Below are 17,318 nucleotides of genomic sequence, written 5' to 3' on the forward strand. Positions count from 1 at the left end.
TTAAAGTACTATGTGAATTTCACCAGGTTCATATATCAATATGTTGTGTTGATTTGTTATGCATGCCTGCATCCTGGGAGAAGGGGAGTGTGTACTTACGTTTTGCCCGGCGTGCTCGTGCTCAAATCATTTTGATGCACTGAGAGGTAGGCACGCTTTTTCTGTCTTCAGAAAAGTTTGATTCTTTTAAGTACAAAGTCATACACACAGTGTTTTGTTCATTAATAATGATGTATATTTAGAGGTTACTCATAAGTGGATGGTATTGTTAAGATGCACTTGTAATTGTACTTTTTAGGATGATGTCAATATTCTGAATTCAACATGTGGTTAATAGCTAGCTAAGGTATTAGCAGGCTATTGTATGTGTGAACGATGGCTAGCTCCTCGAATCATCCCAGTCCCTCCTCCTGTGCATCTGTTGTAGAAAGAGGCGACAATTCTCAGAACATATGTGCTCTACAAATGTTTTATTTCCTTTTGGATGCAGATGCAGGATGCAGAGAGTGAGTTTGGCTTGATTAAAACTACCTGATCTCCAAAGTCCATGTGTATAGTCTCTATCAACCACACACAACGCAGCGTTACAGCGGTGCAGTATAGCAAGGCATTGGGAGTGCTATCTCATAGTAGTATATGTGAGTTTCTCTTTTAAACAATCCCCTGGCTTTTTACACAGCTAATGGCTAACGTTAGCCAAAACAAGGTATCTAGCTACTGATAGTGCAACCCTAAGTAACAGTACAGATGAAGATGAAAAATGATCAGGCCTACTGTAGAATTTCTTGTTGGAACCGTTGCTGTTAAAATACAAGTCATTTTTATTCTGAACTGGAATAAACTGTTTGAAGCAAGATACTTTTGAGGCAAACACACAGTTTATTCCAGTTCAGAATAAAAATTAATCATATGACCTACTGGACTCAAACCAGGTTCAGAATGTCCACTAACTACCCTTCTATATTGCACACCCTTTAGTTTGTCCATTTTCATCTCACACATTTTTACATGAATTTTTCAAAATGTAAAACTTCAATAGCTCCTTAGTCATGTGACCTAGTGGCTTCAAACAAGGTTCAGAATAGCCACTCAGTGGGCCTACATATAGCACACCCTTCAGTTTGTCCATTTTCATCTCACATGATTTTACATGAATTTCTCAAAGTAGAATTTCAATAGCTCCTTGGTCATGTGACCTAATGACCTCAAACCAGGTTCAGAATGTCCACTGACTATGCCTTCATATCGCTCACTCTGTTTGTCTACTTTCATCTCATGCTATTTGACTTAAATCTGGAAGCTTTACAGGCCATCTACATCAAATCTTTTTATTTTTAACTAATTGTCACATAACAGCTAACCATTCATTATTGAACAGCTAACCATTCATTATTGAAAAGTGAACTTTCAAACCTGCATTATAAAGACCCCACAGCTGAAGGTGTCCTGCTGCGTGGTGAGTTATTTCCCCTCCTTCACACTTTATGTCCACCCAGTTGTTTTTTCCATGGCAGGATCTTCTCATTTTGGAGTACTCTTTTTGTAATGTAAACATAATGGAATTCTGATTAGTTATAGGCAAATTAATACACAGGCCAAATTTGTATGCTGTTTTCCTTATCACTATAATCTGGTAGTAATTTAGTAGTAGAGATCATTTCCTTTATGCCCCCTTCTACACACAGCCTAAATTATAGGCACGGAACCATTTCCAGGACAATAATAAATGTAGCATATAGGATCCAACCCTATCACAGAGTGAATAAATGTAGAGCGTTTGTAGACTTTAAGAAAAAAAATATTAAGTGACAATTCCATCAGTACATGCTTAAATAGTCATATCACAGATGACAGTGCCCACCAAATCTATGACAATAGAGAATGAATTGTAAGCACCAAAGTGTATTTGTCAAAATAATATCTGAAAATGTCAGTTGTTGAACATACATTGCTATTGCAAATAGAAGTATTATGATATATGCAGTTGAGGATTATTCCATTTACCAACACTACATGTATTACAGACATAAGACATTCCCACATATAGTATATATTTTTTTAATGTTTTTTTTTTATTTCCCCTTTTATTTAACCAGTAAAGCCAGTTGACAACAAGTTCTCTTTTACAACTGCGACCTGGCCAAGATAAAGCAAAGCAGTGTGACACCAACAACAGAGTTACAAATGGAGTAAACGAACGTACAGTCAATAACACAATAGACAAGCCTATATACAGTGTGTGCAAATGAAGTAAGATTAGGGAGGTAAGGCAATAAATAGGCCGTAGTGGGGAAATAATTACAATTTCGCAAATAAACACTGGAGTGATAGATATGCAGAACATTAATGTGCAAGTAGAGATACTGGGGGGAAAAAAAATAAAAATAACAATATGGGGATGAGGTAGTTGGATGGGCTATTTACAGATGGGCTATGTACAGGTGCAATGATCTGTAAGCTGCTCTGATAGCTGATGCTTAAATATAGTGAGGAATATATGAGTCTCCAGCTGCTATGGTGACCAGTGAGCTGACATAAGGCAGGGCTTTACCTAGTAAGGACTTACAGATGACCTGGAGCCAGTGGGTTTGGCTACGAGTGTGAAGCGAGGGCCAGCCAACGAGAGCATACAGGTCGCAGTGGTGGGTAGGATATGGGGCTTTGGTGACGAAACAGATGGTACTGTGATAGACAGCATCCAATTTGCTGAGTAGAGTGTTGGACGATATTTTGTAAATGACATCGCCGAAGTCGAGGATCGGTAAGATGGTCAGTTTTACCAGGGTATGTTTGGCAGCATGAGTGGAGGATGTTTTGTTGCGAAATAGGAAGCCGATTCTAGATTTTATTTTGGATTGGAGATGCTTAATGTGAGTCTGGAAGGAGAGTTTACAATCTAACCAGACCCCTATTTATTTGTAGTTGTCCACATATTCAAGTCCGAACCGTCCAGAGAGTAGTGATGCTAGTCAGGCGGGCAGGTGCGAGCAGCGATCGGTTGAAGAGCATGCATTTATTTTGAATTGCATTTAAGAGCCGTTGGAGGCCACGGAAAGAGAGTTGTATGGTATTGACGCTTGTCTGGAGGTTAGTTAACACAGTGTCCAAAGAAGGGCCAGAAGTACACAGAATGGTGTCATCTGCATAGAGGTACATCAGAGAATCACCAGCCACGAGCGAAATCATTGATATATACAGAGAAAAGAGTCGGCCTGAGAATTTAACCCTGTGGCACCCCCATAGAGACTTCCAGAGGTCCGGACAACAGGCCCTCTGATTTGATACACTGAACTCTCTCTGAGAAGTAGTTGGTGAACCAGGCGAGCCAGTCATTTGAGAAACCAAGGCTGTTGAGTCTGCTGATAAGAATGTGGTGATTGACAGAGTCGATAGCCTTGGCCAGGTTGACGGCTGCATAGTATTGTCTTTTGTCGATGGCGATTATGATATCATTTAGGACCTTGAGCGTGGCTGAGGTGCACCCATGACCAGCTCGGAAACCAGATTGCATAGTGGACAAGGTACGGTGGGATTCGAAATGGTCGGTGATCTGTTTGTTAACTTGGTTTTCAAAGACCTTAGAAAGGAAGGGTAGGATGGATAGAGGTCTGTAACAGTTTGGGTCTAGAGTGTCACCCCCTTTGAAGAGGGGGATGACCGCGGCAGATTTCCAAACTTTGGGGATCTCAGACGATACGAAAGAGAGGTTGAGCAGGCTAGTAATAGGGGTTGCAACAATTGCGGCAGATCATTTTAGAAAGAGAGGGTCCAGATTGCCTAGCCCAGCTGATTTGTAGGGGTCCAGATTTTGCAGCTCTTTCAGAACATCAGGTACCTGGATTTGGGTGAAGGAGAAATGGGGGAGTCTTGGGCAAGTAGCTGTGGGGGGTGCAGAGCTGTTGACCGAGGTAGGGGTAGCCAGGTGGAACGAAAGGCCAGCCATAGAAAAATGCTTTTTGAAATTCTCGATAATCGTAGATTTATCGGTGGTGACAGTGTTTCCTAGCATCAGTGCAGTGGGCAGCTGGGAGGGGGTGCTCTTATTCTCCATGGACTTTAGTGTCCCAGAACTTTTTGGAGTTTGTGCTACAGGATGCACATTTCTGTTTGAAACAACTAGCCTTTGCTTTCCTAACTGCCTGTGTATATTGGTTCCTGACTTCCCTGAAAAGTTGCATATTGCGGGGGCTATTTGATGCTAATGCAGTATGGCACAGGATGTTTTTGTGCTGGTCAAAGGCAGTCAAGTCTGGAGTGAACCAAGGGCAATATCTGTTCCCCGTTCTACATTTTTTTGAATGGGGCATGCTTATTCATGATGGTGAGGAAAGCACTTTTAAAGAATAACCAGGCGGTCAATATCCTTCCATGATACCCGGGCCAGGTCGATTAGAAAGGCCTGCTCACAGAGGTTTTTTTTAGGGAGCGTTTGACAGCAATGGGGGGTGGTCGTTTGACCGCGGACCCATGGTGGATGCAGGCAATGAGGCAGTGATCACTGAGATCCTGGTTGAAGACAGCAGAGGTGTATTTAGAGGGCAGGTTGGTCAGGATGATATCTATGAGGGTGCCCGAGGTTACGGATTTGGGGTTGTACCTGGTAGGTGCCATGATAATTTGTGAGATTGAGGCCATCTAGTTTATATTGTAGGACGTCCAGGGTGTTAAACATATCCCAGTTTAGGTCACCTAACAGTACAAACTCTGAAGATAAATGGGGTGCAAGTAATTCGCATATGGTGTCCAGGGCGTAGCTGGGGGGTCTGTAACAAGCGACAACAGTGAGAGACTAATTTCTGGAAAGGTGGATTTTTAAAAGTAGAAGCTCGAACTGTTTGGGCACAAACCTGGATAGCATGACAGAACTCTGCAGGCTGTCTCTGCAGTAAATTTCAACTCCACCCCCTTTGGCAGTTCTGTCTTGGCAGAAAATGTATACACATACATAGAGGCATTTTTCAGCTATGATTTTAACACCTAGAATCCAGAATAGATATGACAATGGGGCCAGCACAGGATGTAATACACCCTTACAACAATCTACTTTTTGATCTTCTTGTGTGTCAAGAAAAGAGCCCCAATTAGGGGTTAGTGTACTCCAGCAAAAAAGGTCTGGTTTAGATGAAAAACTATTGCTCTGTGTCCCCGTTCATAGGGGCATGAGAGACTAGTCAGTGGTAGAATTGAGTTGGCACGTTATTGTCCCAAACAGCCATATACCCACAAGGTTGAGGTTACTCATGGACAGTAAAAAAAATGCATTAATGCATTTTGTCTTCTAACTGACCAAGAATAGGATCCAAAGTGTTAGGAAATATTTGTTCCCATAAATACAAAGGAGGATGTCTCTCCTCATACCTCTGGCACTTTAGTCAGACTGCACCACAGAGTCAATCAGGATAGAATACATGCAGGTCAAGGGTGCCAATTGAAAGTCAAGGGGTGTGTCTGTCCCTTTTGGAATACTCTCTCTTTACAGAGAACCCCTGTGGTTCAAGTCAAGAGCTACCCTTCCCATTTCAATCTGCTCTGTGCATGTCTGAAAGTGACAGAGCCAGCAGCCAAGAGTTTTTCACAGTATGTCATAAAAAATTCTTACATTTATAAGTGTATGTAAAATGCTAATATGTATTAGATCCAGTACAATGGAATAACTATGACCTGAATTTGAATGCAACGTGTTCCGATTCCTCCGTCTCTTTCTGTCCAGCAGGGTCAACCAAAAACACTTGGCCTGATGGTTCATGCAGATACTGGGGAAGCAATATAGAAATGTATTGATCCCTTAAATGATTTTACTATTAAATGATCCATATCACAACTCTCATACCTCTTCACAAAAATGTAACTAAATCAATTTTGGAAAAAGGATTTTACTCACAAAAGTCGTAGGAATTTATTTTTCCAGTTAGAATTAGTAGGCTATGCATCAAATAACTATTTTCATTAGAAAAACTAACCCTCAAATGCACTATTGCATTTTGTAAGTTGTCTGCAGGTGTCTTGCTGTGAATACACTCAAATATCAAGTCATTCTAATACTCAACATAGAAGGATTTGTCTTAATGTACAGTATATGAAAGTGATGCTATGAAAAGGATTCTTTAACGTTATCAAGCTCACTCTAACTGACAAATCACTGCCTATTATTGTGATTTAAAAGAGCATATGAAATATTGTTTTTCATGAGGCCTACCTGTGCGCCTTCCTTTAAGCACCTCTGTTCGAACACCCTGTCCTTGTTCCATACCACATACAGCCATTTGCGGATCTTTTCAGTGTCCATGTGAAAGATGGTTATTGCGAGGCTGGAACATTTGTTAACTTTTTTTTTTTAATTTTTAAGTAAAATGAAGGTCTGCAAGCTTACACACAAATTTAGGAAAATGTATGTAAAATAATGTGAGATGAAAATGGACAAACTCAAGGGTGTGCAATGTGTAGGCCCACTGAGTGGACATTCTGAACCTTGTTTGAAGTCACTAGGTCACAAGACGAAGGAGCTACTGAAGTTTTACATTTTGAAAAATGTATGTAAAAATATGTGAGATGAAAATTGACAAACTAAAGGGTGTGCAATATAGAAGGGTAGTCAGTGGACATTCTGAAACTTGTTTGAGTCAAGTAGGTCACATGACCAAGGAGCTATTGAAATTTGAATGTAAAAAAGGTTTGTACTTCTTTCACATTCCCTAACTAATTCAACTAGGAATACAAAATGTTGCTCACATTTCCACATGTTTATTAGCTTTGGAAAGCGAATTAATGTCCAAATCGTGGAAATAAGACCTGTGCAATGTTGTGTGCAATTTTTCCAACATCATGACACTTATTTGGAGTCTGTGGCTCAAGTGGTTTGAAGGTATTGAGGTTTGAAAGCGCAAATATCTGTCGAATATCCAACTTGAAACTGTCTTTACCTCGGTTCATTAGGACTGTGTTTTTGTTTTCTGGTCTACATCCATGTGATTTAAAAAAAAATATATAAATATTTTTTTTATATATTGAACCTTTTTTAACTAGGCAAGTCAGTTAACTTCTTATGGCTAGGGTTTCTGCTAGCGGCACCCCTCAAACATTCCTCTGAAAAGGCAGCGAGTGAAATTCAAAAATATTTTTTAGAAATAAGTAACTTTCATAATTACAAGTGCAATACACCAAATGAAAGAAACTTCTTGTTAATCTACCCATCGTGTCCAATTTCAAAAAGGCTTTATAGCGAAAGCACAGTTAGGTCAGAGCCAAGTCACAAAAACACACAGCCATTTTTCCAGCCAAAGAGAGGAGTCACAAAAAGAAGGAATATGGATAAAATTAATCACTAATCTTTGATGATCTTCATCAGATGACACTCGTAGGACATCATGTTACACAATACATGTATGTTTTGTTCGATAAAATGCATATTTATATCCAAAAATCTGTTTACATTGGCGCGTTACGTTCAGTAATGTTTTGCTTCCAAAACATCCGGTGATTTTGCAGAGAGCCACATCAATTTACAGAAATACTCATAATAAACATTGATAAAATATACAAGTGTTATTCACAGAATTTAAAGATATACTTCTACTTAACTTCTTATGGTATAGGGGACGCTTGCGTCCCACTTGGCCAAAAACCAGGGAAAATGCAGCACAGCAAATTCAAATAAATTTATATAAAAATCAAACTTTCATTAAATCACACATGTAAGATACTAAATTAAAGCTACACTCGTTGTGAATCCAGCCAACATGTCAGATTTTAAAAAGGCTTTTCGGCGAAAGCATAAGAAGCTATTATCTGATGATAGCACAACAGTAAACAAAGAGAGTAGCATATTTCAACCCTGCAGGCGCTACACAAAACGCAGAAATAAAATATAAAACATGCCTTACCTTTGGACGAGCTTCTTTTGTTGGCACTCCAATATGTCCCATAAACATCACAATTGGTCCTTTTGTTCAATTAATTCCGTCCTTATATATCCAAAATCTCAATTTATTTGGCGCGTTTGATCCAGAAAAAAACAGCTTCCAAAATGTGCAACGTAACTACAAAATATTTCAAAAGTTGCCTATAAACTTTTCCAAAAGTTTTCAAACTACTTTTGTAATACAACTTTATTTTTTTAAACGTTAATAATCGATCAAATTGAAGACGGGTCTGTGTTCAATACAGGAAGACAACAAACTAAGCTACTTTTCAAGTCTTGCGCAACTCTCAACAGTGTTACGCAGTTCCTAGTTGGCCCTACTTCGTCATTGCACAAATGAATAACCTCATCCAAATTCCAAAGACTGGTGACATCGAGTGGAAACGGTAGGAACTGAAAACAAGTTCCTAAGAAATATTGTTTGCCAATGAGTACTCAGTGAACAGACAGAGACCTCAAAAGAGAAAATACTGAACGGTTAGTCCTCAGGGTTTTGCCTGCTACATAAGTTCTGTTATACTCACAGACATGATTCAAACAGTTTTAAAAACTTCAGAGTGTTTTCTATCCAAATCTACTAATAATATGCATATCTTATATTCTTGGCATGAGTAGCAGGAAGTTGAAATTGGGCACGCTATTTATCCAAAAGTGAAAATGCTACCCCCTATGCCTTAAGAACAAATCATTATTTACAATGGCGGCCTACCCCGGCCAAACCTGGACGACGCTGGGATAATTGTGCGCCGCCCTATGGGACTCCCAATCACGGCCGGATGTGATACAGCCTGGATCAGTCAGTTTATTCCAGTTTAGAAAAAAAGATGACTTCTATTTTAACATCAACAGCTCCAACCTAGACTTTCTTTTGACAATAATTTGTACAGTTGGCCTGATCATTTTTCATCTATACTGTTACTTAGTGTTGCACTATCAAAAAGCCTGCGTGTCTGTTCTGTTATGCATCTGTGTGATGTGATCAATCCGTTTGTTCCAGTTCAGAATGAAAAATTATTTTTTGAATGAACAGCAACAGTTCCAACCTAGACAGATGTAAGAGTTAATGGGGGAAATAAACATGACTAGCTATTTCATTACTTGTTTTTGTCTATATTGCATATGTTTTAGGCGTAAGGGCAATAAAATGTACCAATATGGACGTATAGTTGCATATGTTCCTAAGCTTGGGTCCCAGGCTCAAAAAGTTTAAGAACCCCTGCTGTAATCGGGACAGAATGTATGGGTGGGGTTGTATATTTACAGGAATTTATAATTATGTTAGTATTTTAAGACTCTTGGTATTTAACACTAAGTGGTGGTTTATTTTCCCCCACGTGTTAAATTCTACCACACATGGTGCTGTTACAGCTATTTAAGCGTTCAAGTCCTTAACATTTCATTGGGAATTACTCTGGATTAGTGAACAATGGAAAAATGTTAAATCTATAGGCTCCCATATAATTATCCTTTCTCTTTTGTCTCAGTTGGATGGACAGCTTGTGTCCCTGCCCCTGGGCCTGAACAGTCAGCTGATGGTGTTCTGCAGTGGCCAACGAGCGGTGGTGGAGACTGCTGGGGATATCACGCTGACCTTTGACTGGCACGGTGCACGTCAAACTCCCCAGCCCCTACCAGGGGGCAGTCTGCGGCCTGTGTGGCAACTACAACGCCATGCCCCAGGACGACCTCACTATGCGCTGGCGGGTGGCCCTTGTGCCTGGCTGCTCCTCTGGATGCCAGGGGACACAATGCCAGTCCTGCTCTGACACAGAGAAGAACACGTACAGCTCCCGCTGTGGCATCATAGACGACAAGGCCGGCCCCTTTAAAGAGTTCCATGGCAACGTGGACCCTGCTCCGTACCTGGAGGACTGTTTTCGATGCCTGTTATAATTTGGATCAGCTTTAATATTCCAGATTGTGGCTTATACAAATGTTTGCTTAATTTCCCATCCTCAACGAAACAAATTGTGTATATACTTTTTTTCACTCTAATCGGAGTAAACTACAATTCAACCCTCTTCCTTGTCCTACAGTTCTCTCCTGTCCAACCAACAGCCACTATAGCCTCTGTGCCCCAGGCTGCCCTGCCACCTGTACAAGCCTCTCTACATGTCGCCAGTCCTGTTCTGAGGGCTGCCAGTGTGACAAAGGCTACCTGCTGAGTGGTGACGCCTGTGTACCCAAGGCCCAGTGTGCCTGCTCTCTTAAGAGGGAGACCTTCTACCCCCAGGGTCTGGAACAGTGTACCTGTGGGGAGAACGGAGCAGTCTCCTGCCAGAAGGCCAAGTGTGGTGCCGGGGAGGCCTGTAAGGTGGTAAACGGGGTGTTGGGGTGCCACCCAATTGGGCAGGCCACGTGTTTGGTGTCAGGTGACCTCCACTACATGTCATTCGGACACAGGTTCGACTTCCAGGGCACCTTCGTCTACATGCTGGCCAAGGTGTGTGAAGACGACAAAGGCAGACTGACCGGCTTCACTGTGACTCAAGGGATTGAAAAGTATGGCAATGGGAAGGTGGCTGTCACTAACATGATCGCTGTGTCTGTCACACCTATGCCATCAGCATTGTGCAGGGGATGAGCTGGAGAGTGATTGTAAGTGAACATCATTTTGAACAACTTTTAGATTATTGTTTTTTTTCCTGTACTTAAAATAACCTGTAGTCCACGCCAGGGGTGGTGGCCCTGGGAGTTGTCCTTTCTGTGATCGTGTTTGGTCTTGTCCTATCCAACACAGATGGATGAGGAGCTGGTGAACCTTTCTCTCTCTCTCTGTGCTGGTCGGTTATGGCGACCCAGGAGGGTTGTAACATTATCCTCCAGACAGACTTTGGCCTGCGGGTGCTCTATGACACCGTGTACTACGTCAAAGTCATTGTTCCCTCCACCTACCAGAGCAAGATCTGTGGCAACTACAACACCAAGCCAGACAACGACTTCCGCCTACCAAATGGGCAGCGTGTATGAGTTTGGGAAGCGTGGGTGCTGGACCTCCCTGGGGCGGTGTGTGGAGGCTGCGGCGGGCAGTGCCCAGTGTGTGATCATGCCAAGGCATCCCAGTACGGCAGGCTAGACTCCTGCGGCATCATGGCAGCAGACAATGGGCCCTTCCAGGCCTGCCACAATCAGGTGAACCCGGCAGCATGCGTGGCCCACTGTGTGTTTGATGTGTGTGCCATGGACGGGGACAGAGGGACTCTGTGAGAGCATCCAGGCTTACGCCATCACTTGTCAGCACGCTGGGGCCCAGATACAGGCCTGGAGGAGCGGCTCCTTCTGCTGTGAGTCTGAACCATCAGATTAGATTACTGTAACCTGTTTACATGTTTAATTACTACTGTTAGTTTCTTATTTTTCTGAGTAAATACCTCACGGACACTAGAGAAGCTTAACCAAGTTTAATTCTTCCCAAAGGGTTGTTACAGCTGTATTCAGACAAAAAAATAATTTCTCACCGTCACAGGTATATATAGCCCCACTTTGGACACTCCTCCTTCTCTCCAATCCTTACATCTTATGGTTCCACTTGAAGAGGGTAACAGGATACTAAACTCTTTTTACTTCCTTCAGGGGATCTGACCTCCTGACCTCAACCCCTCCGTTGCTTAATCCACAGATGTCCATCTGCTTCCCCTATAGCAATCCTGTGATCTCCTCCCATCCACTCAGCACATTCCACAGTCACTCTGTCTTTCTACAAATCTCACTCCTTTATATACCATGCGTCTGATCTATCATGTCTTTAATATCTCAAATTTTAGAATCCAACACTACTTTAACCACCCTGCAGTAAATTGTGATGTAGAAGTGATGTACTGTATTAGTCTTGCATATTTAAATCCACTGTCAACTCTCTCTCATGGTATTCCCCTGCAGCTGTCTCCTGCCCAGCTAACAGCCATTACGAGCTCTGTGCCGACACCTGTGGTACTAGCTGTGCCAGCCTGGTGGACTCCTTCACCTGCTCTTCTCGCTGCTATGAGGGCTGCCAGTGCGACGTGGGCTTCGTCTCTGACGGTGACAAGTTTGTCTTCATGGATATGTGCAGATGCGTCTCTACGACGGCCTGTATCTGATGGTGAGGCGATAGATCACCCTACTATGTCTATTGTACATGAATAGCACTGTTCTATATTTCCAGATTGGCCAACTGGTGGTAACTGAAGGCTTTAATACTGTGTGCCAGGCCTCGGCGTGTGAGAAGCTGATCTGTGCCAGCGGAGAAGTCTGTGGGGTGAAGGACGGGGTCAGACGATGCCAACTCAAATAGGGGAACTGCATGGTCCACCCTGGTGCCAACTTAACCACCTTCAATTGCGTGAAGGCGGTTATGAGGTCGCCTCTGACCAGACCTCTGCCCAGTGGTTCAGAGTGGTGGTGAATGTCTATCACAATGTGGCTACAGTCTACGTCTTCTTCAAGTATGTCACTGTCAACAGCCAGCACCACCTGGGTGAGTAAGGCTGAGGAACAAGGGATGAGACCTCAACAGAGCACATTTACTGTAGCAGTTTGCGCAAAGAAATGTAGATATTTTTGGTAACTTATTTCTGTAATGGACATGACTGACTGTCTTCGTCCTCTTCCTGTATCTCCCAGGTGAATAGTCAGAATGTGTCCCTTCCCAGCACTCCAGTCAGACAGCTGTCTGTCAGCATCGCCAGTAGGACAGTGGTCATCAAGAGGAATTATGGTGTGCGTGTCACCTACTCCATCTCCCAGGAGCTATTCGTTACTGTCGACAACCACCTGGCTGGCAAGGTGTGCGGCGCCTGCCGCAACTACCATGGTATTGTCAAGGATGCCATGACAACATCCAACGGGAAATCCTCCACAGATGTGACTGTGATCGTTGGCTACTGGTGGGTTGGGGACTTCTCTAGCTGGTGAGTGGTTGGCCTGTAGAGTATAATGATCTGTAACTCTTCTTATAGAGCAGTAATATAACGAGGTAATGTACATAGAACATCACTACAGTATTCCCTCAGTGTCCAGTTATAATATTTGCTTTAATCCTATGCCTAGTAGAAGTGATTTATCTTTCTCTACAATACTGTAGAGACTGTAGACTGTATACTGTAAACTACTTGCTGAGCCTCTAATTAACCTTGTTAAATTATTCATCTTGAACATCTTGCCCTTTATTATGCTACGCGCAATTTGTAATTTGACCGTTACAATAAGCATGAAGTTATGGGTATGCAGCAACGCTAAGACCATTCAACCGCTTAGTATCTTAAACAAGGACCAAACAAGGAGCCTGCCAAATCCTTTTAAGGGAATGAAAGTGTGGTTTTTAATTGCATTTCTTCCTATTTAATTAAACAACATAATTACTAGACAGGTTACACTGACAGGCTGGGCCATCAAAACGCTCCCAAGCTTGTCATGCCATCACTGCTCGTCATCCCAAGGCCACTTAAAAAACATACTAATTTGAGCCTTCCATCTTCAATGTTCTGTCACTTGGGTTGGTGGTGGGTGGGGTGCTTCTTGTAGCTTGCTATGGCTTAATGTTAGCCATTCCCCGCTGCTTCAATGTGCTGTTGTCTTTGTTCCTCTGTTTTGCTACTTTGTGTGCTGGCCCTGACGATAAAATGGCGCCGGAGGAAATGGCAGCAGCTTTACAGGCACCCAGGCAATTGTGCTATTATGTGTTTTTTTTCACGCATTATTTGTAACTAACTTATTTTGTACATAATGGTTCTGCAACCGTATCTTACGGCAAAAAAGATCTGGATATCAGGACAGCGATCACTACCTCGGATTAGACAAAGAGCTTCTGGATATCAGGACAGTGATCACTCACCTCGGATTAGACAAAGATTTTTCTACAACAAGCAAGACGCACAGGACATTCTCCAAACACCCGACAGGGCCGACATCCCCGTTATTTGCAAGAGGAAACGACGCAGGTACAGAGGACAAAGAGCCGGATGCCTCGTGAGGACCCAGAAAAGGCGAGTGGGAAAGCTGCCATTACCGTCAATACTATTCGCCAACGTGCAATCATTGAACAATAAATTAGACGAGGTACGATCACGAATATCCTACCAACGGGACATCAAAAACTGTAATATCCTATGTTTTACGGAATCGTGACTGAATGACGACATGGATATTCAGCTAGTCGGGATATACGCTGCACAGGCAAGATGGAACAACACACTCCGGTTAGACGAGGGGGGTCGGTCTGTGCATATTTGTAAAATTCAGCAGCTGGTGCACGAAATCTATGGAAGTCTCTAGATTTTGCTCGCCTGAAGTAGAGTATATTGTGATAAATTGCAGGCCCCACTACTTGCCTAGAGAGCTTTCAGCTATACTTTTCGTGTCTGTTTATTTACCACCACAGACAGATGCTGGCACTAAGACCGCACTCAGTCAGCTGTATAAGGAAATAAGCAAACAGGAAACCACTCATCCAGAGGCGCCGGTCCTAGTGGCCAGAGACTTTAATGAAGAGAAACTTAAATCAGTTCTACCAAATTTCCATCAACATGTTAAATGTGCAACCAGAGGGGTAAAAATTCTAGATCACCTGTACTCCACACACAGAGACGCGTACAAAGCTCTCCCTCGCCCTCCATTTGGTAAATCCGACCACAACTCTATCCTACTGATTCCTGCTTACAAGCTAAAACTAAAGCAGGATGCACCAGTGACTCTAAAAAAGGTGGTCAGATGAAGCAGATGCTAAACTACAGGACTGTTTTGCTATCATAGACTGGAACATGTTCCAGGATTCTTCCGATGGCATTGAGGAGTACACCACATCAGTCACTGGCTTTATCAGTAAGTGCATCTAGGATGTCGTCCCCACACTGACTGTACGTACATACCCCAACCAGAAGACATGGTTTACAGTTAACATTCGCACTGAGCTAAAGGGTAGAGCTGCCGCTTTCAAGGTGCAGGACTCTAACCCGGAAGCTTACAAGAAATCCTGCTATGCCCTGCGATGTCTTCACTGACATTTTCAACATGTCTGTAATACCAACATGCTTCAAGCAGACCACCATAGTCCCTGTGCCCAAGAACACAAAGGCAACCTGCCTAAATGACTACAGACCCGTAGCACTCACGTCCGTAGCCATGAAGTGCTTTGAAAGGCTGGTAATCACATCGACGCCATTATCCCATTAGACCCACTCCAATTTGCATACCGCCCAAACAGATGCAATCTCTATTGCACTCCACACTGCCCTTTCCTACCTGGACAAAATGAACACCTATGCTATTCATTGACTACAGCTCAGTGTTCAACACCATAGTACCCTCAAAGCTTATCACTAAGCTAAGGAATCTGGGACTAAACACCTCCCTCTGCAACTGGATCCTGGACTTCCTGACGGGCCGCCCCAGGTGATGAGGGTAGGTAGCAACACATCTGCCATGCTCCCCAGGGGTGCAGTGGTAGGCCTGATCACCGACAACGACAAGACAGCCTATAGGGAGGAGGTCAGAGACCTGGCTGGGTGCTACCAGAATAACAACCTATCCCTCAATGTAACCAAGACTAAGGAGAGGATTGTGGACTACAGGAAAAGGAGCACCGAGCACGTCCCCATTCTCATCGACGGGGCTGTAGTAGAGCAGGTTGAGAGCTTTAAATTCCTTGGTGTCCACATCAACAACAAACTTGAATGGTCCAAACACATCAAGACAGTCATGAAGAGGGCACGACAAAGCCTATTCCCCCTCAGGAAACTAAAAAGATTTGGCATGGGTCCTGAGATCCTCAAAAGGATTTATACAGCTGCAACATCGAGAGCAGCTTGACTGGTTGCATCACTGCCTGGTACGGCAATTGCTCGGCCTCTGAGCGCAACGCACTCCACGGGGTAGTGCGTACGGCCCAGTACATCACTGGGGCAAAGGACCTCTACACCAGGCGGTGTCAGAGGAAGGCCCTAAAAATTGTCAAAGACCCCAGTCGTCATAGACTGTTCTTTCTACTACCTCATGATAAGCGGTACCGGAATGCCAAGTCTAGGACAAAAAGGCTTCTCAACAGTTTTTACCCCCAAGCCATAAAACTCCTGAACAGGTAATCAAATGGCTACCCTGACTTGTTTCTTTGTGTGCCCCCCCAACCCCTCTTTTATACCTCTGCTACTCTGTTTATCATATATGCATAGACACTTTAACGATATGTACATTCTACCTCAATCACCCTGACGAACCGGTGTCTGTATGTAGCCTCGCTACTTTTATAGCCCCGCTACTGTATATAGCCTGTCTTTTTACTGTTGTTTTATTTCTTTGCTAACCTATTGCTTACCTTTGCTTACCTGTTGTTTTCGGCGCACCTGACAAATAAACTTTTGATTTGATTGCCCACTGTGGATTGCATCTCCATTATAGAAGACATTCTGCTGCGTAGTCTTAAGAATATTGTCCTGCGCTGTGTCTCTTGAGTGCCTGCATTAGGCTGGCTCTTCTCTAAATTTCAGTCCCCTGAGTGTTCTCCTGATTACGTGTTTTTATTCAACGCGATCGGTGGATGTTTGTCTTGTGGCTCGCTTCCAGTGGCCTGGAACTTGGAGTTGTCTAATTGCCTTCTCTTTAATTGCAGTGGCCTGTAAGAATGCTGTTTCTCCATCTGTACTCAACTCTACAATGAAGGACTGACATTTCCTCCTGAATATTTGAATATTGCACTTTGAAGAAATCCTGCATTTCCACTTGCTTAGAAACGATAAACCAAAGTTGAGTGACCTCAATTGTTACTATTGCTCTATGTACAGTGATTTGCAAAAGTGAATTTGACTTTAACCATTTAGAATGTAAAATCTTACTATGAAGTTGAACACTTTCACCTACATATGATGCAATGCAAATGTTGAAGCCTATTGTCCAACTCAATTTGCTTATGCACAAATAAAGTACTACTTTCAAATACTTTCTACTTCATCACATCTTTTGTTCACATGTCTCAAGTAAATGTCCACTTCAGCTAATACAAAATGCAAATGTTTTAGTACTTTAAAGATTCACCCATTATGATTTTCTTTTTGTTCATCTGAGTTTTTAAATGTTTTTCCTCTTTTGAAATTACCCAGGGAATCCGTATGTATCTCTATTGCTATTCGAGCAGGCAGATATTCGGCCAGTATATGCAGCATTGTAATAACACCATTCACAACACTGGCATACTGTGCTTTCTCTACTTTAACACCAATAAACCATCCGTTTAAAAATGAATTCAGTAGATTTCAACCTAGCAAGCCAGGCAACTAAATCCAATTTTCTGAATGTTTTGGTTCGTTGCTAGCTGGCTAGCCAGTTCTAATGACCCAGAGTACAGCTGACAACATTACTGTAGCTTTTAATTAATTATTAAAAGAAAATAAACCCACATTAATTACAAGGTAATGGCGAGCTTATAGAACAG

The 17,318-nt window shown here is 42.7% G+C and overlaps 1 protein-coding gene across 1 annotated transcript; it reads left to right on the forward strand.

Annotated features, from left to right (window-relative positions):
• The first annotated feature begins 494 nt into the window (after positions 1 to 494).
• LOC135523071 (zonadhesin-like) lies at positions 495 to 16,666 on the forward strand. The gene is made up of 7 exons (XM_064949795.1): positions 495 to 638; positions 9,403 to 10,516; positions 10,659 to 11,202; positions 11,798 to 11,999; positions 12,108 to 12,374; positions 12,521 to 12,807; positions 16,500 to 16,666. The coding sequence occupies exons 5-7, from the start codon at positions 12,303 to 12,305 to the stop codon at positions 16,507 to 16,509; spliced, it is 369 nt and encodes a 122-aa protein (XP_064805867.1). The 5' UTR covers positions 495 to 638; positions 9,403 to 10,516; positions 10,659 to 11,202; positions 11,798 to 11,999; positions 12,108 to 12,302; the 3' UTR covers positions 16,510 to 16,666.
• The last annotated feature ends 652 nt before the right edge of the window (positions 16,667 to 17,318 follow it).

The sequence above is a fragment of the Oncorhynchus masou genome, chromosome 30 (assembly GCF_036934945.1).
Source record: "Oncorhynchus masou masou isolate Uvic2021 chromosome 30, UVic_Omas_1.1, whole genome shotgun sequence".
Lineage (NCBI taxonomy): Eukaryota > Metazoa > Chordata > Actinopteri > Salmoniformes > Salmonidae > Oncorhynchus > Oncorhynchus masou.